This window comes from Oryctolagus cuniculus, chromosome 8 (genome assembly GCF_964237555.1).
Source record: "Oryctolagus cuniculus chromosome 8, mOryCun1.1, whole genome shotgun sequence".
Lineage (NCBI taxonomy): Eukaryota > Metazoa > Chordata > Mammalia > Lagomorpha > Leporidae > Oryctolagus > Oryctolagus cuniculus.
Genome location: NC_091439.1, coordinates 89,824,571 through 89,848,175, shown reverse-complemented (window position 1 = coordinate 89,848,175; position 23,605 = coordinate 89,824,571). Strand labels below are relative to the sequence as shown.

Sequence of the window (23,605 nt, the reverse complement as noted above, 5' to 3'; positions counted from 1 at the left end):
TCACTTTTTTTTTTAAGATTTATTTATTTGAAAGGTGGAATTACAGAGGCAAAGAGAGAGAGAAAGAGAGGTCTTTCATTCACTGGTTCACTCCTGAAATGGCTGCAATGGCTGGAGCTGGGCCAATCCAAAGCCAGGAACTAGGAGCTTTTTCTGTGTCTCCAACGCGGGTGCAGGGGCCCAAGGACTTGGCCGTCTTCTGCTTTTCCAGGCCATCGCAGAGAGCTGTGTCAGAAATGGAGCAGCCAGGACTTGAACCAGCACCTATATGGTGTAGTAATTGGTCTATTTAGGTTTTCAAAGCCATCATGACTCAATTTTGGTAGACTGGTTGTGTCCAGGAATCTATCCATTTCTTCTAGATTTTCCTTTTTTTTTTCTTTGCATAGAGCTGTTTTTTAGTAACTCCTGATGATTTTTTTTTAATGTTAAGGGCGTTTAACTTCTTTTTTATTTTTTAAAGATTTATTTTATTTATCTGAAAAACAGAGTTATAGAGAGAGGTAGAGACAGAGAGGTCTTCAATCCGCTGGTTCAATCCCCAGATGGCCGCAACAGCCGACCCAAAGCCACGAGCCAGGAGCTTTCTCCAGGTCTCCCGTGGGTGCAGAGGCCCAAGGACTTGCGCCATCTTCCACTGCTTTTCAAGGCCATAGCAGAGAGCTGGATCGGAAGAGGAGCAGCCAGGACTAGAACCGGTGCCCATATGGGATGCTGGCACTTCAGGCCAGGTCTTTTCTTTTTCTTTCTTTCTTTCTTTCATTTATTTATTTATTTATTTATTTTGACAGAGTTAGAGAGAAAGGCCTTACTTGCGTTGATTCAACCCCAAATGGCCAGTACAGCCGGAGCTATGCTGATCCGAAGCCAGGAGCCAGGTGCTTCTTCCTGGTCTCCCATGTGGGTGCAGGGCCCAAGCACTTGGGCCATCCTCCACTGCCCTCCCGGGCCACAGCAGAGAGCTGGACTGCAAGAGGAGCAATGGGGACAGAATCCGGCACCCATATGGGATGCCGGTGCCGCAGGCGGAGGATTAACCAAGTGAGCCATGGCGTCGGCCCCCAGGCCAGGGCTTTAACCCACTGCACCATAGTGGCGGCCCGTGATGATTCTTTTTATTTCTGAGGTATCCATTGTTATATCTCCTTTTTCATCTCTGATTTGATTAATTTGGGTCTTTTCCCTCTTTTTAATGTTGGGCCAGTGGTGTATTGATTTTATTTTTTCAAAAAACCAGCTCTTAATTTCACAGATCATTTGTATTGTTTTGTTGGTTTCAATTTTTTTTATTCTCTAATTTTAATTATGTCTTCTAATTTTAGGTTTGGTTTGTTGTTTCTCTAGGTCCTTGAAATGCATTGATAGCTCATTTCTTTGTCTTTCCAATTTCTTGATGTAGGCAATAAGTGCTATAAACTTCCTGTTAACACTGCTTTTGTCGTATCCCAGAAGTTTTGGCATGTTATATTGTCATCATGCATTTCCAGGAATTTTTTTATTTCCCTTTTGATTTCTTCTATGACCCACTGTTCATTGAGGAGTGTGTTTTTCAGTCTCCATGTATTTGCATATGTTCTTGAGATACCCAAGTTGTTAATTTGCAGCTTTATTCCATTGTCAGAAAAGATACATGATAAGATCTAATTTTTAAAAAATTTGCTGAGACTTGCTTTATGGCTTAGAATATGGTCTACCCTAAAAAAGTTATGTCCTTCTGTTGAATTGATCCCTTAATCATTACATAATTCCCTTGTCTCTTTTAACAGTTTTTGTTTAAAGTCTATTTTGTCTGATATTAGGATGACTACACCTGTTTATTTTTGCTTTCTGTTAGCATGGAATATCTTTTTCCATCATTTCACTTTCAGTCTGCATGTATCTTTGTTGGTGAGATGTATTTCTTGTAGGCAGCAAATAGGTGGGTCTTGTTTTTAAATCCATTCAGCCAGTCTGTATCTTTTAATTGGAGAGTGTAGGCATTTACTTCCTTTTTTTGAAGATTTTTATTTATTTATTTGAGAGAGTTACAGACAGCGAGAGGGAGGGACAGAGAGAAAGGTCTTCCATCCACTGGTTCATTCCCCAAATAGCCACAATGGCTGGAGCTGCGCCAATCCAAAGCCAGGAGCTAGGAGCTTCCTCTAGGACTCCCATGTGGGTTCAGGGGCCCAACTGTCTGGGCCATCTTCCACTGCTTTCCCAACCCATAGCAGAGAGCTGGATCAGAAGAAGAGCAGCAGGGACTAGAAACGGCACCCATATGGGACGCCAGCACCACAGGCAGAGGATTAACCTATTGAGCCACAGCACTAGCCCTGGCCATTTACTTACACACACACACACACTCTCTCTCTCTCTCTCTCTCTCTTTTAAGATTTATTTATTTATTTGCAAGTCAGTGTTACACAAAGAGAGGAGAGGTGCGGGGTGGGGGGTGTCTTCCATCCGATGGTTCACTCCCCAGTTGGCTGCAATGGCCGGAACTGTGCCAATCCAAAGCAGGGGCTTCCTCCAGATCTCCCACGCAGGTGCAGGAGCCCAAGGACTTGGGCCATCTTCCACTGCTTTCCCAGGCCACAGCAGAGAGCTGGATCAGAAGTGGAGCAGCCGGGTCTCGAACCAGCGCCTGTATGAGATGCCAATGCTTCAGGCCAGGGCGTTAACCTGCTGGGCCATAGCACTGGCCATTTACTTTCAAGATTACTATTAATAAATAACAAGTTAGCCCTGTCATTTTCCAGTGAATATTCCTATTGTTTGCATTGGATTTCTTTTGTACTTCTACTAGGAGATTTTCTGTTTCACAGTTTTCATAATGATGGCTATCTTTCTGTGTTACTGTGTGCAGCACATCCTTAAGCATCTTTTGTAAGGCTGGATGAGTGGTGACAAATTCTTTCAGTTTCTTTTTGTTACAATATCTTTATTTCACCTTTATAATATATATTGGGTTGATAGTTTTTTTTCTTTTAAGACTTAGACTATGTCTCTCTATTGTCTCCTAGCCTATAGGATTTCTGAAGAGAAATCTGCTGTGAGTCTAATTGGAGAGCTAAAAGATTACTCTGAAAGTAATCTGGTGTTTCATGCACATTTTAGAATATTTTCCTTATGCTTTACTATTGAAACTTTGACTACAATATGTCAAGGTGAAGATCTTTTTTGGTCATGTCTGTTAAGAGTTCTATGTGCTTCCTGTACTTGGATGTCCCTTTCTCCAAATTAGGGAAATTTTGTGTTACTATTTCACTGAAAGGCTTCTAATCCATTTTCTTTCCATACCTTTAGGAACTCCTAAGATCTGCGTGTGGGTTGTTTGATAATATCCCATAAATCCTGAACATTGTTTTTTTAAATATCTCTTCTTTTCTTTTCTTTTTTTTTTTTTTTGATCTGATGGTGATATTTCCAAAGATTTGTCTTCTAGTTTGGATATTCGTTCTTTTGCCTCACCAAGTCTGTTAAGACTTTCCACTTGGGCCAGTGCTATGGCTCACTTGGTTAATCCTCTGCCTGTGGCACCGGCATCCCATATGGGTGCTGGGTTCTAGTCCCAGTTGCCCCTCTTCCAGTCCAGCTCTCTGCTGTGGCCCAGGGTGGGGGGGAGGCAGTGGAGGATGGCCCAAGTGCTTGGGCCCCTGCACCCACATGGGAGACTAGGAGGAAGCACCTGGCTCCTGGCTTCAGATTGGTGCAGCGCCGGCCTTAGCGGCCATTTTGGGGGTGAACCAACGGAAGGAAGACCTTTCTCTCTTTCTCACTGTCTAACTCTGTCAAAATAATTAAAAAAAAACTTTCCACTGTATTTTTTATTTAACACATTGAATTCTTTGTTTCTAATATTTGATTTCTCTTCAAAAATCTCAATCTCATGGGAAAATTTTTCATCCATGTCATGTATGGATTTCTTTAACTCATAAATTTGCTTCTCATTGTTTCTAAGTAATCCTATGATCATTCATTTGAATTCCTTTTCAGGCATTTCACCAACTTCTTCATCTTCATATTTCTAATATTGAAGTGTTGTTGTGTTCCATTAGGGGAGCCAGGTTGCCGTCCTTATTCTTGTTTCTTAAATTTCTGCATTTATTTTTTTCATTTGTTGAAACACTTGTTCGTTTTATCATCTGATGGATTTTATCTTCGAACTATCCCTCTGTGGCTTAGTGGAGTGTCTGCTCTTTCAGTGAATACCCAGAGGCACAGAGGCATGTGCTGGGTATGACCAGGGATCTCTGGTTAGTGGTACAGGGTGGGGCAGTAATCCAGGGTGACACTCAGTTTGGGGATGGTAGATCTCTATTGTCAGCAGGGAGATATGATCATGCCTGTTGATGTAATCACAGCCTCCTCTGCAGTCTTCCAAGTGACAGTGGGTACAACCCCCATCCATGCTGGCACATAACTGTGAAATGTTGAGAGGATGAGGGGACCTCATAGTCCTACGTGGGTGCCCAGCCCCCCGTCAACCCTCCCAGCCAGACTCAGTCAGTGTGGAACATGGCAGCTTTTTCCCTTTGGTAAAATCCCCTGATCACAGTTGTAAACTAGGGTCATCCCAGCCTCTACTAGTGTCAAAATGGTGCCTTCTTCTCACCAGTTGCCAGGTGCCCTTATAGGGGTATGGGGAGAAAGAAACATGCTTTTCTTTTACTGGATTTGGCAGGTACTCTGCCCCCTGCCAGGACTCCAGGTGGGACTCAAAGTGTGGTCTGCAAAACTCTCCCTCGGGGAATATCACCAGTGGTGTGGGCTGCTGCAGTCTACTCTCACCTTTCTCTCCAAAGCCGGCATCTCCTTCAGTTCCTGGGCAGGTCGTGTGTGGTGTCCTTGTACATGGCTGTGCATTCACACCTTCCACATTGCTCCACAACATCTCTCTTCCTTCTGTAGAATTTCCACTGCAAACTTCTTTCCAACTCTCCCCCTGGGAATGCACTTCCTTCACTTTTCTTCTGCTATTTCCCCTGTTCAAAAGCAGCACGTTAGAAAACAGCCATCTAGGAATCCCTCATGAGTTCATTGCAGGCACCAATTTAAGCCACCTTTGCTACTCTCATCCCTATCCCAATTTAAAAACAAAACAGATTTTATCTGCACATCAGGAAGATCTGATTGTGATCTGAGTGACAGTAGTGGCCTAAATGCTTTCATCATGTGGCATCTCAACATTACATCTCAGCAATCCCAAGCTCTACCTAAGGCTGCCAAATAGGCTGAAGACTAACAGAAATACGCTGCGAGTCTGCATCCTCTCTGGGGATGGGACAGGCCATGACAGTGGGTTTTGTTTTGGTGTTCTAAGTAGACATCAGTGATGGCTGAGAAACCTCCTGGGACAGGTAGGGCTGAAGCCGGGAGAGGCACATGTGCACTAAAACTTAGATCTTTCCCTTAACTTTTTTTTTTTAAACTTTTATTTAATGCATATAAATTTCCAAAGTACGACTTATGGATTACAATGGCTTCCCCCCCATACCGTCCCTCCCACCCACAACCCTCCCCTTTCCCACTCCCTCTCCCCTTCCATTCACATCAAGATTCATTTTCGATTATCTTAATATACAGAAGATCAGCTTAGTATACCTTAAGTAAGGATTTCAACAGTTTGCTCCCACACAGAAACATAAAGTGAAAAATAATAGATGATTTTTTTTTAAATGATGATGAAATCAGATCAGACCTATTGTCATGTTTAATCCCAGTGAGAGTCAAGTTGGGAATTGATAATTTCTTTTTTTTTTTTTTTTACAGAGGATCAGTTTAGTATGCATTAAGTAAGCATTTCAACAGTTTGCACCCCCATAGAAACACAAAGTGAAATATATTGTTTGAGTACTCGTCATAGCATTAAATCTCAATGTACAGCACATTAAGGACAGAGATCCTACATGAGGAGTAAGTGCACAGTGACTCCTGTTGTTGACTTTACCAATTGACACTCCTGTCTATGGCATCAGCAATCTCCCTATGCTCCAGTCATGAGTTTCCAAGGCCATGGAAGCCCTCTGAGTTCTCCAACTCTTATCTTGTTTAGACAAGGTCATAGTCAAAGTGGAGGTTCTCTCCTCCCTTCAGAGAAAGGTACCTCCTTCTTTGATGACCTGTTCTTTCCACTGGGATCTCACTCGCAGAGATCTTTTGCCAGAGTGTCTTGGCTTTCCATGCCTGAAATACTCTCATGAGCTTTTCAGCCAGCTCCGAATGCCTTTAGGGCTGATTCTGAGGCCAGAGTGCTATTTAGGACATCTGCCATTCTATGAGTCTGCTGAGTATCTCACTTCCCATGTTGGATCACTCTCCCCTTTATTTACTCCATCGGTTAGCGTTAGCAGGTACTAGACTTGTCTATGTGCTCCCTTTGACTCCCAGTCCCTTCACCATGACCAACTGTGAACTGAAACTGATCACCTGGAACAGTGAGATGGCATTGGTACATGCCACCTCGATGGGATTGAATTGGAATCCCCTGGTATGCTTCCAACTCCACCACTTGGGGCAAGTCAGCCTGAGCATGTCCCAAATTATACATCTCTTTCCCTTAACTTTTTGACATTTCCAGAAGAGGGGGTGGGTAGGACACTAAAGCACAGCTTCTTACCCAAAATAATGAAACGTCTTCAGAGCACAAAAAATAATATTTTGTGCCACTGTTGCTTTTTAGTAAAAGGCAAAAGATTTATATAATCTGAAGAGAAACCAGAGTATACCAGTATTGCTTTTTATAACTCAGGCAACTGTCTTGACAGCTTTCAAAGTGTGGTCTTTCTTCCTTCCATTTACAGAGGGACAAGCGAGGCTTGGGAGGGATTCTGTGGTTGCCTTAGAAATGATTTTCAGAGCCTTCTTGAAAACTTCATGGCTTTGTCCCATTCTACCTGGGATATTCTAGAAACCTGCTAGCCCACCTGCCCTGCCCACTTCTTCCCTCTTCAAGATAAGAACAGATAAGGCACAACTAATTATACAACTGTTCTGTTACCATAAGACAAGTGAGACAGGACAAAGCCACAGGGGCTCCCAAGGCCCCCAGGGTGATCGCTCTGGGGGTCTCCTTAAAAGAGTCACTGCAGGTGCCTCTGCTTGTTTTCTCTGTCCCCCTCCATATGATGATCTCATGCTTGCTGCTCCCTGTTCTGCAGCATGCCTGAGCACTAAGGATGTTCTTTGTCACATGATGTGTCCCTCATCAAGGCTATCTAGATTGAGTCCCTCCAGTTACATGCCATAGCACTCATCATGCTCCTGCTACCACAGCTGCAGGTGCTGATGTTTGGGGTGCACAAAGGAGCTGGAGATGGCTCCTCACACAGCCTCATGAAGCAGAGGGTATTTCCAGTGACCGTTAGCATCTTGCCAAAGTGAAATGGCCTGACTACTTGCACAGAGAGGTGTCTGAGTCATTAGTGTTCTTCCCTAATGAACAGTCCAAAATGAGCATGCCATCTGGGGATGAAACCTAAAGTACCACTGGAGTTGTGAGTCTTGCAAAAAATGCTGTGAAGCTCAGGGAGCCCTGTGGTGCTGTGGGGTCCCGGAGCTTGGGTCTGAATCCCAACTAAACATCAGTTCTTGGCTATGAGACCTGCAGTGCCTACCTTATGCACTTTGATCCTCCCCCTCCCTTTTGTATCTGCAAATTGGTGACAGCAATAGACTCAACTCTCAGAGAGTTGTTTTCAAGATCAAGAAGAATGTGTCACTAGCACCTGGCACACAATAATTTTTCTACCTCCAGCAAGGAAAAAAAGTGATTCTAGCCTAGGGGTGCCGCAAACTTTTCTAGGCCTAGCCAGGAGTGTTGAAATTTCCACCCCTGCTGGCAAGCCATTCTGAGATTCTTCCTAGCTTGGTGGTAGACTCTTCGTCAGTGACTGATGAGAACTGCAAAGTGTCAGGTTTGGCTTGTTGCTGTCCCCTGATGGAACAGTGAGGCTGTCAGCGCTCAGCATCATCCTGACTTTGGAAACAGGTGCAGCCCACTCCAGGAGCAGGCAGGGCAGAAGCACTTGGAGAAATTAAGACAGCACCTGGAAGTCTTCAAGGTGTTACCAGAGATGACTGGAGCAAAGGTCCTTGTCTTTGTGCAACAAAAAAATTTCAGACATGAGACTGAGAGTAGCAGTAAGCAGGGTGGCAAAGATTAATGAGAATACCCCAGTAGGCCAGGCAGGCATCTCAGAAAAGAATTAAGAGCCTCTGAATAAAATCTTCACAATAGCAAGAAGTCAGTAGATTTGTTATTAGATACACCATTGATATAGTTGTAGTATAAGAAAATTCTGGGGGCCGGTACTGTGGTGTAGTGGGTAAAGCCACTACCTGCAATGCCAGCATCCCATATGGGCGCTGGTTCAAGTCCTGGCTGCTTCTGATCCAGCTCCCTGCTAATGCACAAGGGAAAGCACAAGAAGATGGCCCAAGTGCTTGGGAGACCCAGAGGAGGCCAGTGGGAGACCCGGATGAAGCTCCTGGCTTCAGCTTGGCCAACTCTGGCTGTTGTGGCCATCTGGAAGAGTGAACCAGTGAGTGAAGGATCTCTCTCTCTCTCAGTGTGCCTTCCAAATAAATAAATTTTTTTTAAAGAATTGATATTGTATAAGCAAAATAACTTAAAATTGTTAGAAGCAGTGATTTTTGGGGACAAATGGAGCCGGAGCTTTAATTATCATATAAGCTCTCTGAAATAGTTCATGTTTAAATACATTTTTAAATTAACTATATGTTTATGAAGTATTAGGGACTTTAAACTAATATGAACTAATATATTTAGAAGAAAGGATAGTTATATGCCAGTATCCTTTAGAGGAAGAATGTCATGCATTTAAAAAGAATGTGCTTCTTATCAAGGAATCTTTTTTTTTTTAAGATTTATTTTGTTTATTTGAGAGAATTACAGAGAGAGACAGAGACAGAGAGGTCTTCCATCCACTGGTTCACTCCCCATATGGCTGCAAGGGCCAGAGCTACGCCGATCTGAAGCCAGGAGCCAGAAGCTTCCTCTGGGTCTCATGTGGGTGCAGGGGCCCAAGGACTTGGGCCATCTTGCACTGCTTTCCCAGGCCATAGCAGATAGCTGGATTGGAAGAGGAGCAGTTGGGACTAGAACCGGCACCCATATGGGCTGCCAGCACTTCCGGCCAGGGCTTTAACCCACTGTGCCACAGTGCTGACCCCGGAAAAAAGTATTCTTTCCTTGCAGTATCATGATTCCCAAATTTCTTTGTCTTAAATTCATTACCATCACTAGATAATACCTAGAGTCCAAGAATCACATCTTAAAGCTTTTAATATCTCTCACCTGACTTAACACATAGGACTCAATAGATATCTGGTTTGCTTGTTTGTGTAAACTCTGTATACATTTAAGGATCAGATTCCCCTGTTCATGAGCAGAATGAGGTACAGAAGTGTTCCATTCACTTGGCTTTCGTTTCCATTCAGCATGTAAGAAAATACCTGCCTACAATCCAGTGCTTCTCACTTGCCAGTGCTCTTAGCACAGTGACAAAGAAAATAAAGTTAATTTAAAAGTACTAGAGCATTGAGCACTGTGGTTCAGCATGTGGAGGAAAACTCATTTTCTGAGTAAGCGAGTGAATGAATCGACCACATGCCAAGATCATGTGGATGCAGAGAATCTCAGAAAAATCTAATTGCTGGAGTTGCCCCTATCATCAGTTGCTTGAGAATGGACCCTTGGCTAGGAAAGAATTCTAATGTCGACTCCTGTGACTTCTAGTTCTCGGACTTATTTTTTCTGGAGAGACACTCAAGTGTCTTTTCCTACATTATTGATACCTTTCCCAGTCTTTTAGAGTACTTCATGCGCTCAGGAAACCCCTCATTTTATTAATGTCCTATTTAAATCCTGGGTTTTCTACTTTAAGTAGTGTCGCTATTACCAGGCAGAAGTTCCACTTGCAGTCCAGTATCCCAGAGTGTGTTGTGCGTGTTTTGAGAGTCTCTTCTGAAAAGATGGACTGCAAGGGAGGCACCCATTGGCTCTTCTTTCTGAGTTTCTTTTCCTCAGAGATAGTTTCTTATCCAGATCAGGATTGGTATATGAGAAACCAAATACTCAACAATTACTTGAGTCAGTTTGAATGATGCCTGCCTAGAATACTAGAATATTCGACAAACTGATCCTCAAAATAATTTTTTTTTTTTAACAGGCAGAGTGGACAGTGAGAGAGAGACAGAGAGAAAGGTCTTCCTTTGCCGTTGGTTCACCCTCCAATGGCCGCCGCAGCCGGTGCACTGCAGCCGGTGCACCGCGCTGATCCAAAGGCAGGAGCCAGGACTTATCCTGGTCTCCCATGGGTGCAGGGCCCAAGCACTTGGGCCATCCTCCACTGCCTTCCTGGGCCATAGCAGAGAGCTGGCCTGGAAGAGGGGCAACTGGGACAGAATCCGGTGCCCCGACCGGGACTAGAACCTGGTGTGCCAGCGCCGCTAGGCAAAATAATTTTTGTTTCAATTGTGCCACAGTAGCCTGTTTCTGTGCTGAATATTTATGGGTTGGACTCTGTCCCATGGGAAAGAGAATTGCTAATTCCATGATCTTGGTCCAGATTTCTTGATAACCAACTAGATTATCCGATTTGAGGAATTAAGTAGAGGCTGAATGTAGATTTCAACTAAGCAAAAACATTCTGGGGTGAAATCTAGAATTGCAAAAGAAGTTTGTAAGACATTAACAGGTTAACTAAGGATAAAAGTCACTTGGCTTTAGTTTCCATCTAACACCTAGGAAAATACTCACTGGATAACTTAGTGCTTCTGATTTTTAAGTGCTCCTATCACAATAGTGAAAAAATTAAATATATAAATGTTAGAGCACTGACATTGAACTCTTAAGGCTTGGCACAGTATTGTATGTGAACTGTGTGTGTGTGTGCGCGCGCGCGCGAGTGTGCGTGCACTCATGCAAGTAACCAGATCTAGTAGTATGAGTTTGAGTCTTAGTGGGGGTATATGGTTTCAAATCATAGATCACCTAAGTGTTCAGGCAGGCCAAAATGTTAAGTCAGGTGATAAGAAACAGGATACCTTATTACTCAACGATCTCACTGGAAAGTCCCTGCAAATAAAGCTCCTTCCCAAAGAAGTGGACTTATTAGGTCTAGTTGTGACAGCTAAATTGTTGCCCTTCATGACCGACTATGCAGATGCTGTTCCTGCTAACGTTAATCCTGAAAACCTTAAACCTTAAACCTAGGAGAGGCACTGGCTTTCCTTCCTCTCTGAGTCCTTCCCATTTCCTATTTCATAAACATCTGTGGAGTGTTCACAGTGTGAGAGGCTTATCGGCATTCTAGGAGATGCAAATAATATATTGAGATACATCAGGGGAACATAGAAATTTCTGATGGAGTTTCTTTTGAAATACCGTTAATGCCTACATTCCTTTTAAAAAATCTTCTTTTACGGTGGGGGAAGCAGGGCGTGGGCAGGCAGAGTGCAAACATACACCTATCCTCTGGTTCCCTCTGCAAATGCCTGCAACAGCTGGTGCTGGACTGATGCTGGACTAGGCTTGAAGCCAGGAGCTAGGAACTCAGTCCAGGTCTGCCATGAGGGTGACAGGGATCCGGTTCCTTGAGCTGTCACCACTGTCTCCTGTGTTCTGCAATAGCAGCAAGCTGGGGTCGGGAGTCAGAGCCACGCGTTGATCCCAGGTACTCTGATGTGGGTCATTAGCATTTTAACCAGCATCTTAACTACATACTGTACACATTCTTTCATAGCCCTCCCCTAACATGGTGCACACACCTGTACACACTCATTTTGAGTAATTGCCATAGAGACCTGTTGTGCTTGGTAGGAATGTGTGTCTAAGTGGAGGAGGGGAAAAAAGTTGAGAAGTAAAGCCTAAAAGCTTAAAATTTACCAATACAGACATATGCACAAATATGAGAATGTATACATAATCCTATACCAATCAATATATTATTCATGTTACATATTACATACATGTTTTGTTATTTGTAAACATATGAAATATTACATATTATATGTAACATAAATAATCATTATAGATTGAATATTGGATTGAATATTATAATCTACATTGTTTTTGAAAATACAAGATGTGTTTCATCCTCATTATGACATCTATTCTGTCTGTATCCCAATCACCTTTAAAATGAAATCAGTGTTAGTCTAGAGGAGGGAAAAGGTAGATAAGGCCAGAAGAGGTTCACAAGGTAGAAGAGAAGGAGATGGCATGTAGGCAATACCCCTAATAGGAATCGAGAGTAGAAGATGTGATTCCAGAACAGAAAAGGAGAAGGGGAAAAGATAAAATTTTTGTGTCCTTGCTCCTCTGGACTCAAACTCTGGAAAGGGTTGAGATTGTTTAGAAACACTCCTATACGTTTCAGGGAGTCACTGAGCAATGAAGGGTAGTGGGTGTTTGTTTTTGTCTTTCCTTGAGCAAGCTGGGGAATTTTCAAGATCTGTTTAAAAAGTATCATGTTGGAGCTTGCGCTGCGGCACAATAGGTTAAGCCACCACGTGCAGTGCTGGCATCCCTTATTGGCGCTGGTTTGAGTCCTGACTGCTCCACTTCTGATCCAGCTCCCTGCTAATGCACCTGGGAAAGCAGCAGAGGATGGTCCAAGTGTTTAGGTACCTACACTCACATGGAAGACCCTGAAGAAGCTCCTGGCTCCTAGTTTTGGCCAGGCCCGGTCCTCACCTTTGTGGCCATTTGGGGAGTGAACCAGTGGATGGAAGAGCGCTCTCTGTGTATCTGTCTCCCTCCCTCCCTCTCTCTCTCTCTGCTTTCAGTAAAATAAATCTGAAAAAGAAGTACCATGTCCATCCAGTTGGAAATCATGAAATGGCAGAGTAAGTTGAGAGAAGACCAAGCTTCTTTTCTAGTGCTCTACACAATTGATTGTTGTGCTAGAAGTCCTTGGTTTCCCTTGGACCTCGAGGAGGTAACTGGGAGCAGGAGCCATCTGTCTTCTGTGAGAAGAGGCCCAGCAAGGGGCTCAGTTAGTGTAGGATGGAGCCACTTAATAGGACGAGAATACCTAATGTCAGCAGGCTATGCCAGGCTAAGCCACCTGTCTTCTGTAGGATGCCCAGCAAGGGGGCTCAGTTAGTGTAGGATGGAGCCACTTAATAGGACGAGAATACCTAATGTCAGCAGGCTATGCCAGGGAGTTCTACAGTTGGGCACTCAGAATTCACAGAAAATGCTGAGATACTTAACCAGCAATTAAAAATCACCATTGCAAAAGCACAGACTAACGAGTAGAGCCAGCAGAGAACAAACTACATTTTTTCCCAAAATCAGAGTGCCGATATAGATGAGGAACCATGTGCCAAAAGGAAACTGCATTTCTCTGTATTGGAAATTATCTTAGTTCACAAATCCCCGTGTGTACTAACAGTAGAAACATTAATATGGCCAATTCAAATTTAGTCGCTTCTGAATTGAAGCAGTCTTTGAGTAAATATTTAGTTAACTGATTCAGAGTTCTTTTCCGAGCCTGGAAAAGTGGCAGTATCTTGCTCTGGTGCTGACCTCTGGTGGTCCTTGGTCGTCACTGAGCTGTCTGATCCTGCTTGGTCTGTGGGTGATGGTAATTTGCTTTCACTACTGTAATGGCCTGCTGGCCTCCAGTCTGCGAGATGCATGTATTTTGCTTTCAGGTTTTCACAAACCTAGGCTCCTTTGGGTCGCCCAGCTCCCTTTCAGCCTCTTCCATGGGCTTTACAGATGCTTTACTGTTTTTAGAGTTTTTTGTGTGTCTGGGATTACAGAAAGCAATTTTTTTTTTTATTAAAGATTTACTTATTTATTTAAAAGATAGAGTTACGGAGAGGCAGAGATGAGGTCTTCCATCTGCTGGTTCACTCCCAGATGGCTGCAATGGCCGGAGCTGCACTGATCCGAAACCAGGAGCCAGGAGCTTCTTCCAGGTTTCCCATTCAGGTGCAAGGGCCCAAGGACGTGGGGCATCATCTACAGCTTTCCCAGGCCATAGCAGAGAGCTGGATCGGAAGTAGAGTAGCCGGGACTTGAACGGGCGCCCATATGGGATGCCGGCACTACAGGCACAGTTCTACCTGCTATACCACAGCTCTGGCCCCATAGAGAAAAATTTCAAAGAGTTACATGGGCAAGGCAGATTTGGTTGTTGTTGTTTTTTTTTTAAGATCAAATATATTTAAGTGTTATTTATATAAAGAGAAATCATCAATTTGAATTGTATAATTCTATGACTTTTGACAAATCATATAGCCACCCTGTGATTATGATATAAAACATTTTGTTATCCAAAAAGAGAGAGTTCTCTCATGCCCGTGTTGTTGCATGTATCAAGTAAAAAAAAAATCTTATTGAGATACAGTTGACCCAGCATACAATTTACTCATTTGAAGTGTACTGTCAGGTGGTTTTTAGGATGGTCACAGGGTTTTACAACCATCACTGCAGTTATTCTTAAACTACTGATACGTGCAGCAGCAGGGATGGATTTCAACGCAATGGACTAAGAAGTCAGTTACAAAGACTGCATACTGATGTAGTATGTAGTCAGGCTTTTTAAAAAAAGGCAGAACTGGGAAAGAAAGCGGATCAGTGATTGCCAGGAACTTGGGTGGAGAGAGGCAATTGAAAAGGGAAATTTTGGGGTGATAAAATGTCTTCATCATTCTAAAAAGAAACCTCATGCCTCATTTCCTCCAAGTATCTCCAGACAAAAAACCCACTATCTACATTACATCCATTCTAGACATTTCATAAATGTAAACTCATAAAAACTTAATTCCTCCTCACAGCTTAAGAGTATTCAATTGTATGACTAACTAGTTTTTTGATTCATTAGATGATGGACGTTTGGTTGAAATCTTGAGCCGCTATTTTTTTCTGTCATATATAATACTGCTGTGAACATTTGTGTACATGTTTTTGTGTTAATGTATATTTTCTTTTTTTTTCATTTTCAATTATCTTTATATACAGAAGATCGATTTAGTATATATTAAATAAAGATTTCATCAGTTTGCACCCACACAGAAACACAAAGTGTAAAATACTGTTTCAATACTAGTTATAGCATTACTTCACATTGGACAACACACTAAGGACAGATCCCACATGAGAAGTAAGTACACAGTGACTCCTGTTGTTGACTTAACAATTTGACACTCTTGTTTATGGCGTCAGTAATCTCCCTAGGCTCTAGTCATGAGTTGCCAAGGCTATGGAAGCCTTTTGAGTTCACCGACTTCGATCTTATTCTGACAGGGTCATAGTCAAAGTGGAAGTTCTCTCCTCCCTTCAGAGAAAGGTACCTCCTTCTTTGATGGCTCCAGTGAATGTATATTTTCAAGAACATTCGATATGTACACTAGGTCTTATGATAATTATATTTAGTATTTTTATTGTTAATTTTTTAAAAAGATCTATGTATTTGAAAGGTAAAGTTAGAGAAGAAGATCCTCCATCTTCTGGTCCATTCCCCAAATGGCTACAACGGCTGGAGCTGGGTTGCCCTGAAGCCAGGAGCCAGGAGTTGCCTCCAGGACTTTCACCTGGGGTGCAGGGGTCACTTGGGCCATCCGCCACTGCTTTCCCAGGTACATTAGCAGAGAGCTGGAGCAGCCAGGACTCAAACCAGCGCCCATATGGGATGCCCACTTCACAGGCAGTGGCTTTACCATTTACGCCATAGCACGTAGTGTTTGTTTTTAAAAACGTTTGTTGAAAAATGTTTTACTTTTTATTCCATTTATTTATCCATTTACTAGTTGATGAACATTTCAGTTGTTTCTAGTTTTTGAGTATTATGAGTCAAACTGATATGAGTATTTCATTGCAAGTCCATGTGAGCATATGCTTGCATTTCTTGAATAAATTCCTAGGACTGGGATCACTGAGTTTTACAGTATGTATATGTTTAACTTTACAAAAACTGCCCAGTGTTTTCAAAAGTAGCTGTGTCATTTTGCATTTCCCCCAGCAACATACGAGAGTTTCTGTTGCTCTACACCCTCATCAACATTTCATGATGTTAGCTGTTAATTGTAACCATTCTGTGGATGTAACAGAAGCTTTAATTTACATTTACTCAGTGGCTAATGATTTTAAATATCATTTACTGTTTGTAAGTAGTAACATCACCACTGTTTTAATGACTTGCTTATCATTTACTGTTGTAAAAAAGATTCACAAATCTTCTTGGGGAAGTGTGAATTCAAATCTCTTGCCCATAATCAGTAATTAAAATCAGTCCTTTCCTTGCTTGGAAAATCTACAACTCAATTTTGCTTATTCTCTATTACTCAGGGAACTGAATATAGCTGGAAAAGAACACAACATCTTGAGTTTTTTTTTTTTATTTTTAAGTCAAATAGGCCCTAACTGTAGCTCAGTCATTTTTGCATTCACTCTTCTACTTTTTTAGATGATTATTTTACATCTTCTCCAGTCTTTAAATCTCTAACACTTTGATCTTCATATTTTCTTTTTTTACCACCTCTTTTTTGAGAAAATTGAAGCAATTGGAAAAGAATTCTCACGATTACAACCTCTAGTTGACAGCATCTGCCAGCATCTGTGCCTTCCCTCCTGTTCATATTAGGTGAACTGTTCTTGCTCTTAGGTAAGGCTCTTCCACCTATTTGTAGGCTAAGTCTCATCCCCTTCTGCCTGCTGAAGGAAAGGATTCAGTCATTCTTCCCTTTCTCTCCTATATTACCTTTTTTACCCTCTCTCCTGGATTATTATCCAAACATGCTATTATTTTCCATTTTTTAAAAAATCTCCTGGCCAAAAAAAAAATTCTCTTGAAAACTTTATTTTTCCCCAAACCCACCATATTGTCTCATTTATTTTCTGTGCTTTACAGAAAAACTTCTTGAAAAAGTTGAGTATGTTGGCTCTCTCCATTTTCCCTTCTTTCTTCTTTCCCTCTCAGACCATTCCAACCAGGCTTTCATCCTCATACATTGCTTAATCTAGTGATTGGTCCTTATTCTTCATCATACTATCAGAAGCACTTGACACTTTTGATCTTTCCTTTTTCCTGAAAATGTCGTCTTCACTTGACCTTCAGGACACTTGCTGCACGTGGAGTTCCCCTGTTTCCATCTGTGACAGCCGTGTCCTCCCAGAGGTCCTTTACTCGTCTCTCTCCTGCAGCCAGTCTGCCAGTGCCTGCAGCTGCCTCAGTCTTCCAAACATACCCTTCATTGAAGTCTAGAGGTTTTCATTGTCGTGATAAGTAGGTCATTCCCATTCATCTTTTGTGAGTTATTACTCCTTGAAAATATAGATTTTTAGAACCTAAAAATACTTTCTCATCCTATCTCATCAGGAAATTCTAATATTTAATTTGATCTTCAAAAGTAGAATTTTAACCAGTTCAGTAAAAAGGGCCTGTTTCTAACAACCAAACAACAAAAAAAAACATGCAAATCTGCTGCTTACCACCTTAACAACAACAACGACACTCACAGCACGCTTCTCCTTACCTTTGCTGCTACTATGCTGGTTCAGGTCACCGTCATCTCTGCTGTGGTAAAGAATGAGTCTGACTATGTCACACTTCTGCTTGTAACCTTGTGATCTGCTCACTCTCTCCTGGAGTAAAAGCCAGTGTTTATAGAGACTGACATGATCTTCCCACCAGCCTTCCCTCTCTGACCTTTTCTCCTATACTGTAACCAAGGCAGCAGAGGGGCACAAAAACCGGGGCAGATCATCTGAAACAGTTTACTTGTGTGAGCTATTTCATGAAAGTTTATCTTGCAATATTGTACTCAGAGGGGACCAATCCACCAGAAGCAAGGAAAGCAATGTGTATTTTATACGATATATAAAATGTGTATTGCAAGAAACAAGAGTCCTCCCATTGCCTTTTTATACATCCTAAACACACTCCTAACTTACCTAACTATAAAAGCCCTGGCAAGCTTCTCTGGGGGTGGGGGTGGGGGGCAATTTCTTTAGAGTTCTGTATCATCCCACTGTCTCCTTTTCTTGTCCCAAGTGAACAAAGCTATCTCTGAGCAACTCCCACTTAAAGCTGATGATTTGGCAACACCGCAAGTGAACAGACCCCTTGTGTCCACTTACACTACTCTTCCTTACTACTCTCTTTTGCTCCAGTTGTATTGACATTGAATAAAACCAGGCAGAATCCTGCCCCAGGACTTCAGCACTTGCTGTTCCCTCTGCTTGACCATTCTTTCATCACAATCCTCATGACTGTTCTCCTCATCGCCTTCAAGTCTCTGCTCAAATCTCACCTCAGTGAGTGCTCCCTAACCATCCCGTCTAAACTGGAGCCTCTCCAGGAACTCCCAGTCTCCTTGGTGCTACTTCAAAGTGAAAGTGGTGCTGACTGTATTCTGCCGTACATAATGTACTTTATTTTAGTTATTTGGCTGCCTCCTCCCACAAGAACATACACTTCATAAGGACAAGATAGTTAGCAGTTTTGTTCACTGATACATGCCAGTACTTAAAGTAGTGCCTTGTACATTGTAAGGACTCAAATATTTGTTGAATGAATGAACACAGGGAATCAAGAGTTAAAAACCAGAAACAGACAAAACCATTTAGGGATGAACAAAGCCAAAGTTGTCATGAATTTCATCCATTGTTAGGTCTCTGTTAACTCAATCTTTTGTTGATGGGTAGGTGAATCTGGTACATTTTTGGAAGCCAGAGACAGGAGAATCCAACTATCTCATTTCCTGTAAGCCCATGTGCCTGAGACTTAAAAGCTTTATCATAGTGAACCTAACACTTAAAAAGATGTGCAACCCCTCTTTTTCCTTTATAACCAAATTTCCCCCTCCATTTGTAAGTGATACTGTTTCTGGGAGTTTGCTTTGTATATTTCACTTAGATTGTTTATCCAGTAAGCTGGGAAGAGGTAGAAGTTTTAGAAGGATCTGAAGAGTAGAGGTAGATGGTGTGAATGTACATGTACTTCATGGTAATTTAAAATGTTTCATTGAAGTGATATATATGTACAGAAAAATGCCCAAATATATAGCTTGGCGAATTTTTATAAGCTGAATTGTCAATGTAATCAACACTCAGAACCTAACAGCATCTCCACTGCTTCCCTTGTGCCCCCTTCATCCACCCCCTGGTGACCACTAGTCTGACTGCTGTTGCTGTGGGCGTGTTTTGCCTGACTTTATACTCTGTATAAATCAAAGCATGCAGTACACACCTGTTTCTGGCTTGTTCAAGATTTTGTTTGTGAGATTTAGCTACATTGTTATATATACTTAGACTGTTAATTTCCAGTGCTATATAAAATTCCATCATATAGTTATATCACAGTTTATCCATTCTACCATTGATGGCCATTTGGGTGGTTTTCAGTTTTGGGCTTTTATCCAAATACTATTACCAACATTTCCTTAATGTATTTTGATGTTGATATGCATGAATTTCCTAATACATTTTATGGGTCTTTACCCATAGTCATGAATTCTAAGTGTTCTTCAGAATTGAGTATAGTTACCACGTGCACCTTATTTAAATGAAAGCTGTGATTGCAGACGCTGCCAAGCCCTTCCCTCTGCAGTGTTCTCACCAGCTTGCTATACTTAGGGTTATTAACCTGTTGTAGTTTGGTTAAATATGCGTAGTCGTGTCTTTTGTCAGATTGTGAATACTCTTCAGTACTTTGTTTTAGTTGTTTGTGTGTCCTGACACCTGCCACAGTACCTGAAATATAGTAAGCCAGTTGAGTGAATCGTAATGGCGGTCACCATGGCCAATGATTTACAGAGCCAGTCCTTAGAAATGTGAATAATTTAGCCAGTGGAACACCCAGGCTTTCATTTGACATCTCAGTATCAGAGGGTAGAAAGGGGAAGGGATTTCTTTCCGAGAGACGCCCGAAACTGTGGGCTCAGAACTGAATGAACAATCATGCTGTGTGTGGTTAGAGGGAATCGCTGTGGCTTTACAAGCCACTTGGAGATTTAAAGTGTTAATGGTGGTGATTCCAAGGCATAGTGTGGGGGCCAGATATAAATAGCGGAAGACAAGTGGGGTAATGTGCCACTGCCAAGCTGGGGGTGTTTATAAAAGGAAAAGCATTCCCTTCTCAGCCCTCACTGTCAACAACATCCCCTCCTGAAGACACGCTCACCACACTGAGAGTGGGGAATCATTTTGAGACCTAGCATCATTTAAACCTCCTTCCAAGACACAAAAGCCAGGTAAACATTTTGATTTATTTACACTGAGATTACAGAAGTCAAGGATTTTCAGGGAAACCTTGATCCAGATCTTGCTTGGCACATTCTGCCTATGACAGGGTATCTGTCAAGTGTTGAATTGCAAATCTTTTTTGGAGAGAGAAGTTTTAATACAAAAGTGACATTTTGGTACTTTATTTTAATATCTTTAGCAAAAGAAACTGCTTCTGAACAAAGATGGGAAACTGGGGCCAAAGTGGACTACAGAAGGGAAGATCCTCTCCCTTTCCCTTGCTTTTCTTTCCTGTTTTTGGAATCTGGAGCATGGTGATGGTAGGATAAAGTAGAGGTTTCATGTCAGCTCCAGTAATGGCAGCTGTATTGGAGGTATGCGGGAGGAACCTCTCTAATCTCTAAATTGGTTGATGGCTCTGGGATACGGTCAGCTGTTGAGGGCCTCTTATCCTCCTGTTTACCCCTTCCCATATCATGAGTACTGGAATGAGTATTAGGCATTCAGCCAGTAGAGTTGTATAATCTTATTGAAAGTGCTGCCTACCCAGTTCCTTCTTATTCTCATTCCTGCCTTCAGAAAGTTACGCAAGACACATGTTTTATCCTTAGGCTTTTCTTGACTGCAAACATTTGAGGAAAGAGACCAGCTCTAATAATCTGTGTGTCTACCAGTCTCATCATCTTCATGCCAAATATGCCTTAGTTTGCAAATGTAATAGAGAAATGGCTCGTGTGCTTGGGGGGGGGGGTGTTCCTGGAGAATTTTTACAGTCTGAGTGCTAAGGGACAGATTTGAGACTTTTTAAGTTTGATTGTATTTCCTGTGCATACCGAGGGGTGATTTAGAGACACAAAACAATATAACTCTCAGTGAGTGTCGTGGGAGAGAAAAGACATGTCTGGAGGAGTATGGAAAGGGGCAGATTTAGTCTTTAGCAAATCGCTGAAGTTCTCATCTGAAAATCAGGGCATTAATGTTAGACCATCACATAAAACCAAACGAAGCTTTCTGCATGTCACAATATCCACCATTACCCGGAATGAAAATGTGTAGTATCATCCTGCTGCGTTTCTCTCAACCACTTTTTAAAGTCTGCTAAATTAGAATTTCTTCCTTTTAGTTTAGAAGAGAAAAATGAAGACAGGACATGGTGAAGTGGTCACCGTGCTGCTGGCAGCCATGATTCTAATGGACGTCTTCCAGGTAATGCTGGGAATGGGAAGCGTGTGGTCACTGGAATGGGAACTCTAGATTTAACATCGCCTGAAACATCTCTGTGGATTGATGATGGAAATGAGAGCAGGTAAACAGGAATGAATATATGTGAAATACATGTGAATAATATGTGAATTTATCACAAGTGGTTTTATTTTCATTTTACAGATGTAATACATGTTAATTGTAGAAAGTTCAAAATATTAAAATTAAGTTTAAAAAAGGAAAATTAAAAGTATCCACAATCTCTTCCCTCAGAGGGATTATATAATGACCATTTTCATATATTTCTTACATTTAGTATATTTTTCTACTCTACCCGTGTGTTGGTATGCGAGTAGACTTCAGAAGGTTTGTGGAAAAATGGAATTAAAAGGAAAATTTACTTTGATGCAAAACATGTTTGAAAAATGCATAGATTTATTTGTATTTTTTTTAAAGATTTATTTATTTATTTGAAAGTTAGTTATACATAGGAAGAAGGAGGCAGAGAGAGGGAGGTCTTCGATCTGCTGGTTCACTCCCCAGTTGGCCACAATGGCCGGAGCTGTGCCAATCTGAAGCCAGGAGCTTCCGGATCTCCCATGTGGGTGCAGGGCCCAAGGACTTGGGCCATCTTGTACTGCTTTCCCAGGCCACAGCAGAGAGCTGGATCAGAAATGGAGTGGCCAGGACATGAACCAGCACCCCTATGTGATGCTGGCACTGCAGGTCGCAGCTTCACCTGCTACACCAAAGCGCTGGCCCCAATTTGTTTCTAATAAGCATTTTCCATGAACTTTTTGAATATACCTCTTATGCATGGATTTCAATTTTTGTAAACAAAAATAAGCTTATCTTTTGATTCTGTTTTTTCCACAAACTTTTTTTTAAAGATTTATTTCATTTATTTCAAAGGCAGTGTTACAGAGAGGCAGAGGCAGAGAGTGAGAGAGGTCTTCCATCTGTTGGTTCACTCCCCAAATGGCTGCAGTGGCTGGAGCTGAGCCAAGCTGAAGCCAGGAGCTTCTTCCAGGCTCCCACCTGGGTGCAGGGGCCCAAACACCTGGGTCATCATCCTCTGCTGCTTTCCCAGGAGCATTAGCAGAGAGCTGGATCAGAAATAGAGCAGCCTGGACTTGAACTGGCGCACATATGGGATGCTGGCGCTGCAGCCTAGGGCTTTAACCCACCGCACCACAGCACCAGCCCCTTCCACAAACTTTCTGAACTACCTTGGTATATGGCCTTTTTTTTTCTGTCTTTTTTTCTGTATGTGGGTATTTACTTGACAAAAACGGATTTACGCTATATGTAGTACTTTTTTTTCCTTTTTTAAGTTAGTGCTATGCCACATGTCTCTTGATGTCATTAAATATTCAGAAAATGCCATGTGTTCTCCAAATAAGATAATGATGCATTATTTTGTTACATGGTTTTTACTATATATGACTACTTTCTGACACTCGGTATTTTTCTTTTTCCAGAACCTTTATTAATTTATTTGCAGTTGAATCTTTAAGGATTCTTATTTTTATTTTACTCTTAAAAATTTTATTATTTTGAAAGAGAAATCTTCCGTACACTAATTCACTCCATAGATGGCCACACAATGGCTAGCGCTATAGTAGGCTGAAGCCAGGAGCCAAGAGCTTCGTCAAGGTGTCCTGTGTGGGTGGCAAGGGCCCAAACACTTGGGCCATCTTCCGCTGGTTTTCCCAGGGCATTAGCGGGGAACTGGATCTGAAGTGGTGCATCAGGGACACAATCCAGCATCCCCATGGGATCCCAGTGCTTCAGGGTATGGCTTTACCTGCTATGCCACAATGCCAGCCCCTATGTTTAACTTTTTGAAATATTTCCAAACCACTCTCTACAGTAGCTATACCATATTAACAGTCCAGTAGTGTCCTAGGGTTCCAGTTTCTCCACACCCTTGTGTTATTTTCCATTTTTGCTTTTGTTTTTGTGTTATGATAGCCCACCTGATAGGTGTGAATTAGTGTTTCCTCATTTTAATTTGCATTTTAAATAACCTTCGCAACTTAATTTTGATGTATTTGTTTGAATGTTCAATAATTTATGTGACCAATTTCTCTCCTTGAACACTGAAGTCATTTCCACTGTTTTTGCAATAAGTTTCTCATAATTGAATTTCATCAGTATGAGCTTTTGTTTCAGTGAATAAATCAGAGAAAGAAA

General features: G+C 41.9%; 1 protein-coding gene across 11 annotated transcripts in view; it reads left to right on the top strand.

The window, feature by feature from the left end:
- The window catches only part of ART3 (ADP-ribosyltransferase 3 (inactive)), a 116,897-nt gene that overhangs the window by 72,598 nt on the left and 20,694 nt on the right, over positions 1-23,605 (top strand). For 4 of the 11 annotated variants that reach the window (XM_051819675.2, XM_008267721.4, XM_070047990.1 and 1 more), the window contains exon 2: positions 21,330-21,412. In XM_051819675.2, the coding sequence (XP_051675635.1) occupies positions 21,344-21,412 (69 nt within the window). In that variant the 5' untranslated portion in view covers positions 21,330-21,343. Of the gene's footprint in view, positions 1-20,052; positions 20,215-21,329; positions 21,413-23,605 lie in introns of those variants that run through there. The other 7 variants (XM_070047992.1, XM_051819673.2, XM_051819674.2 and 4 more) reach the window with 4 other exon arrangements.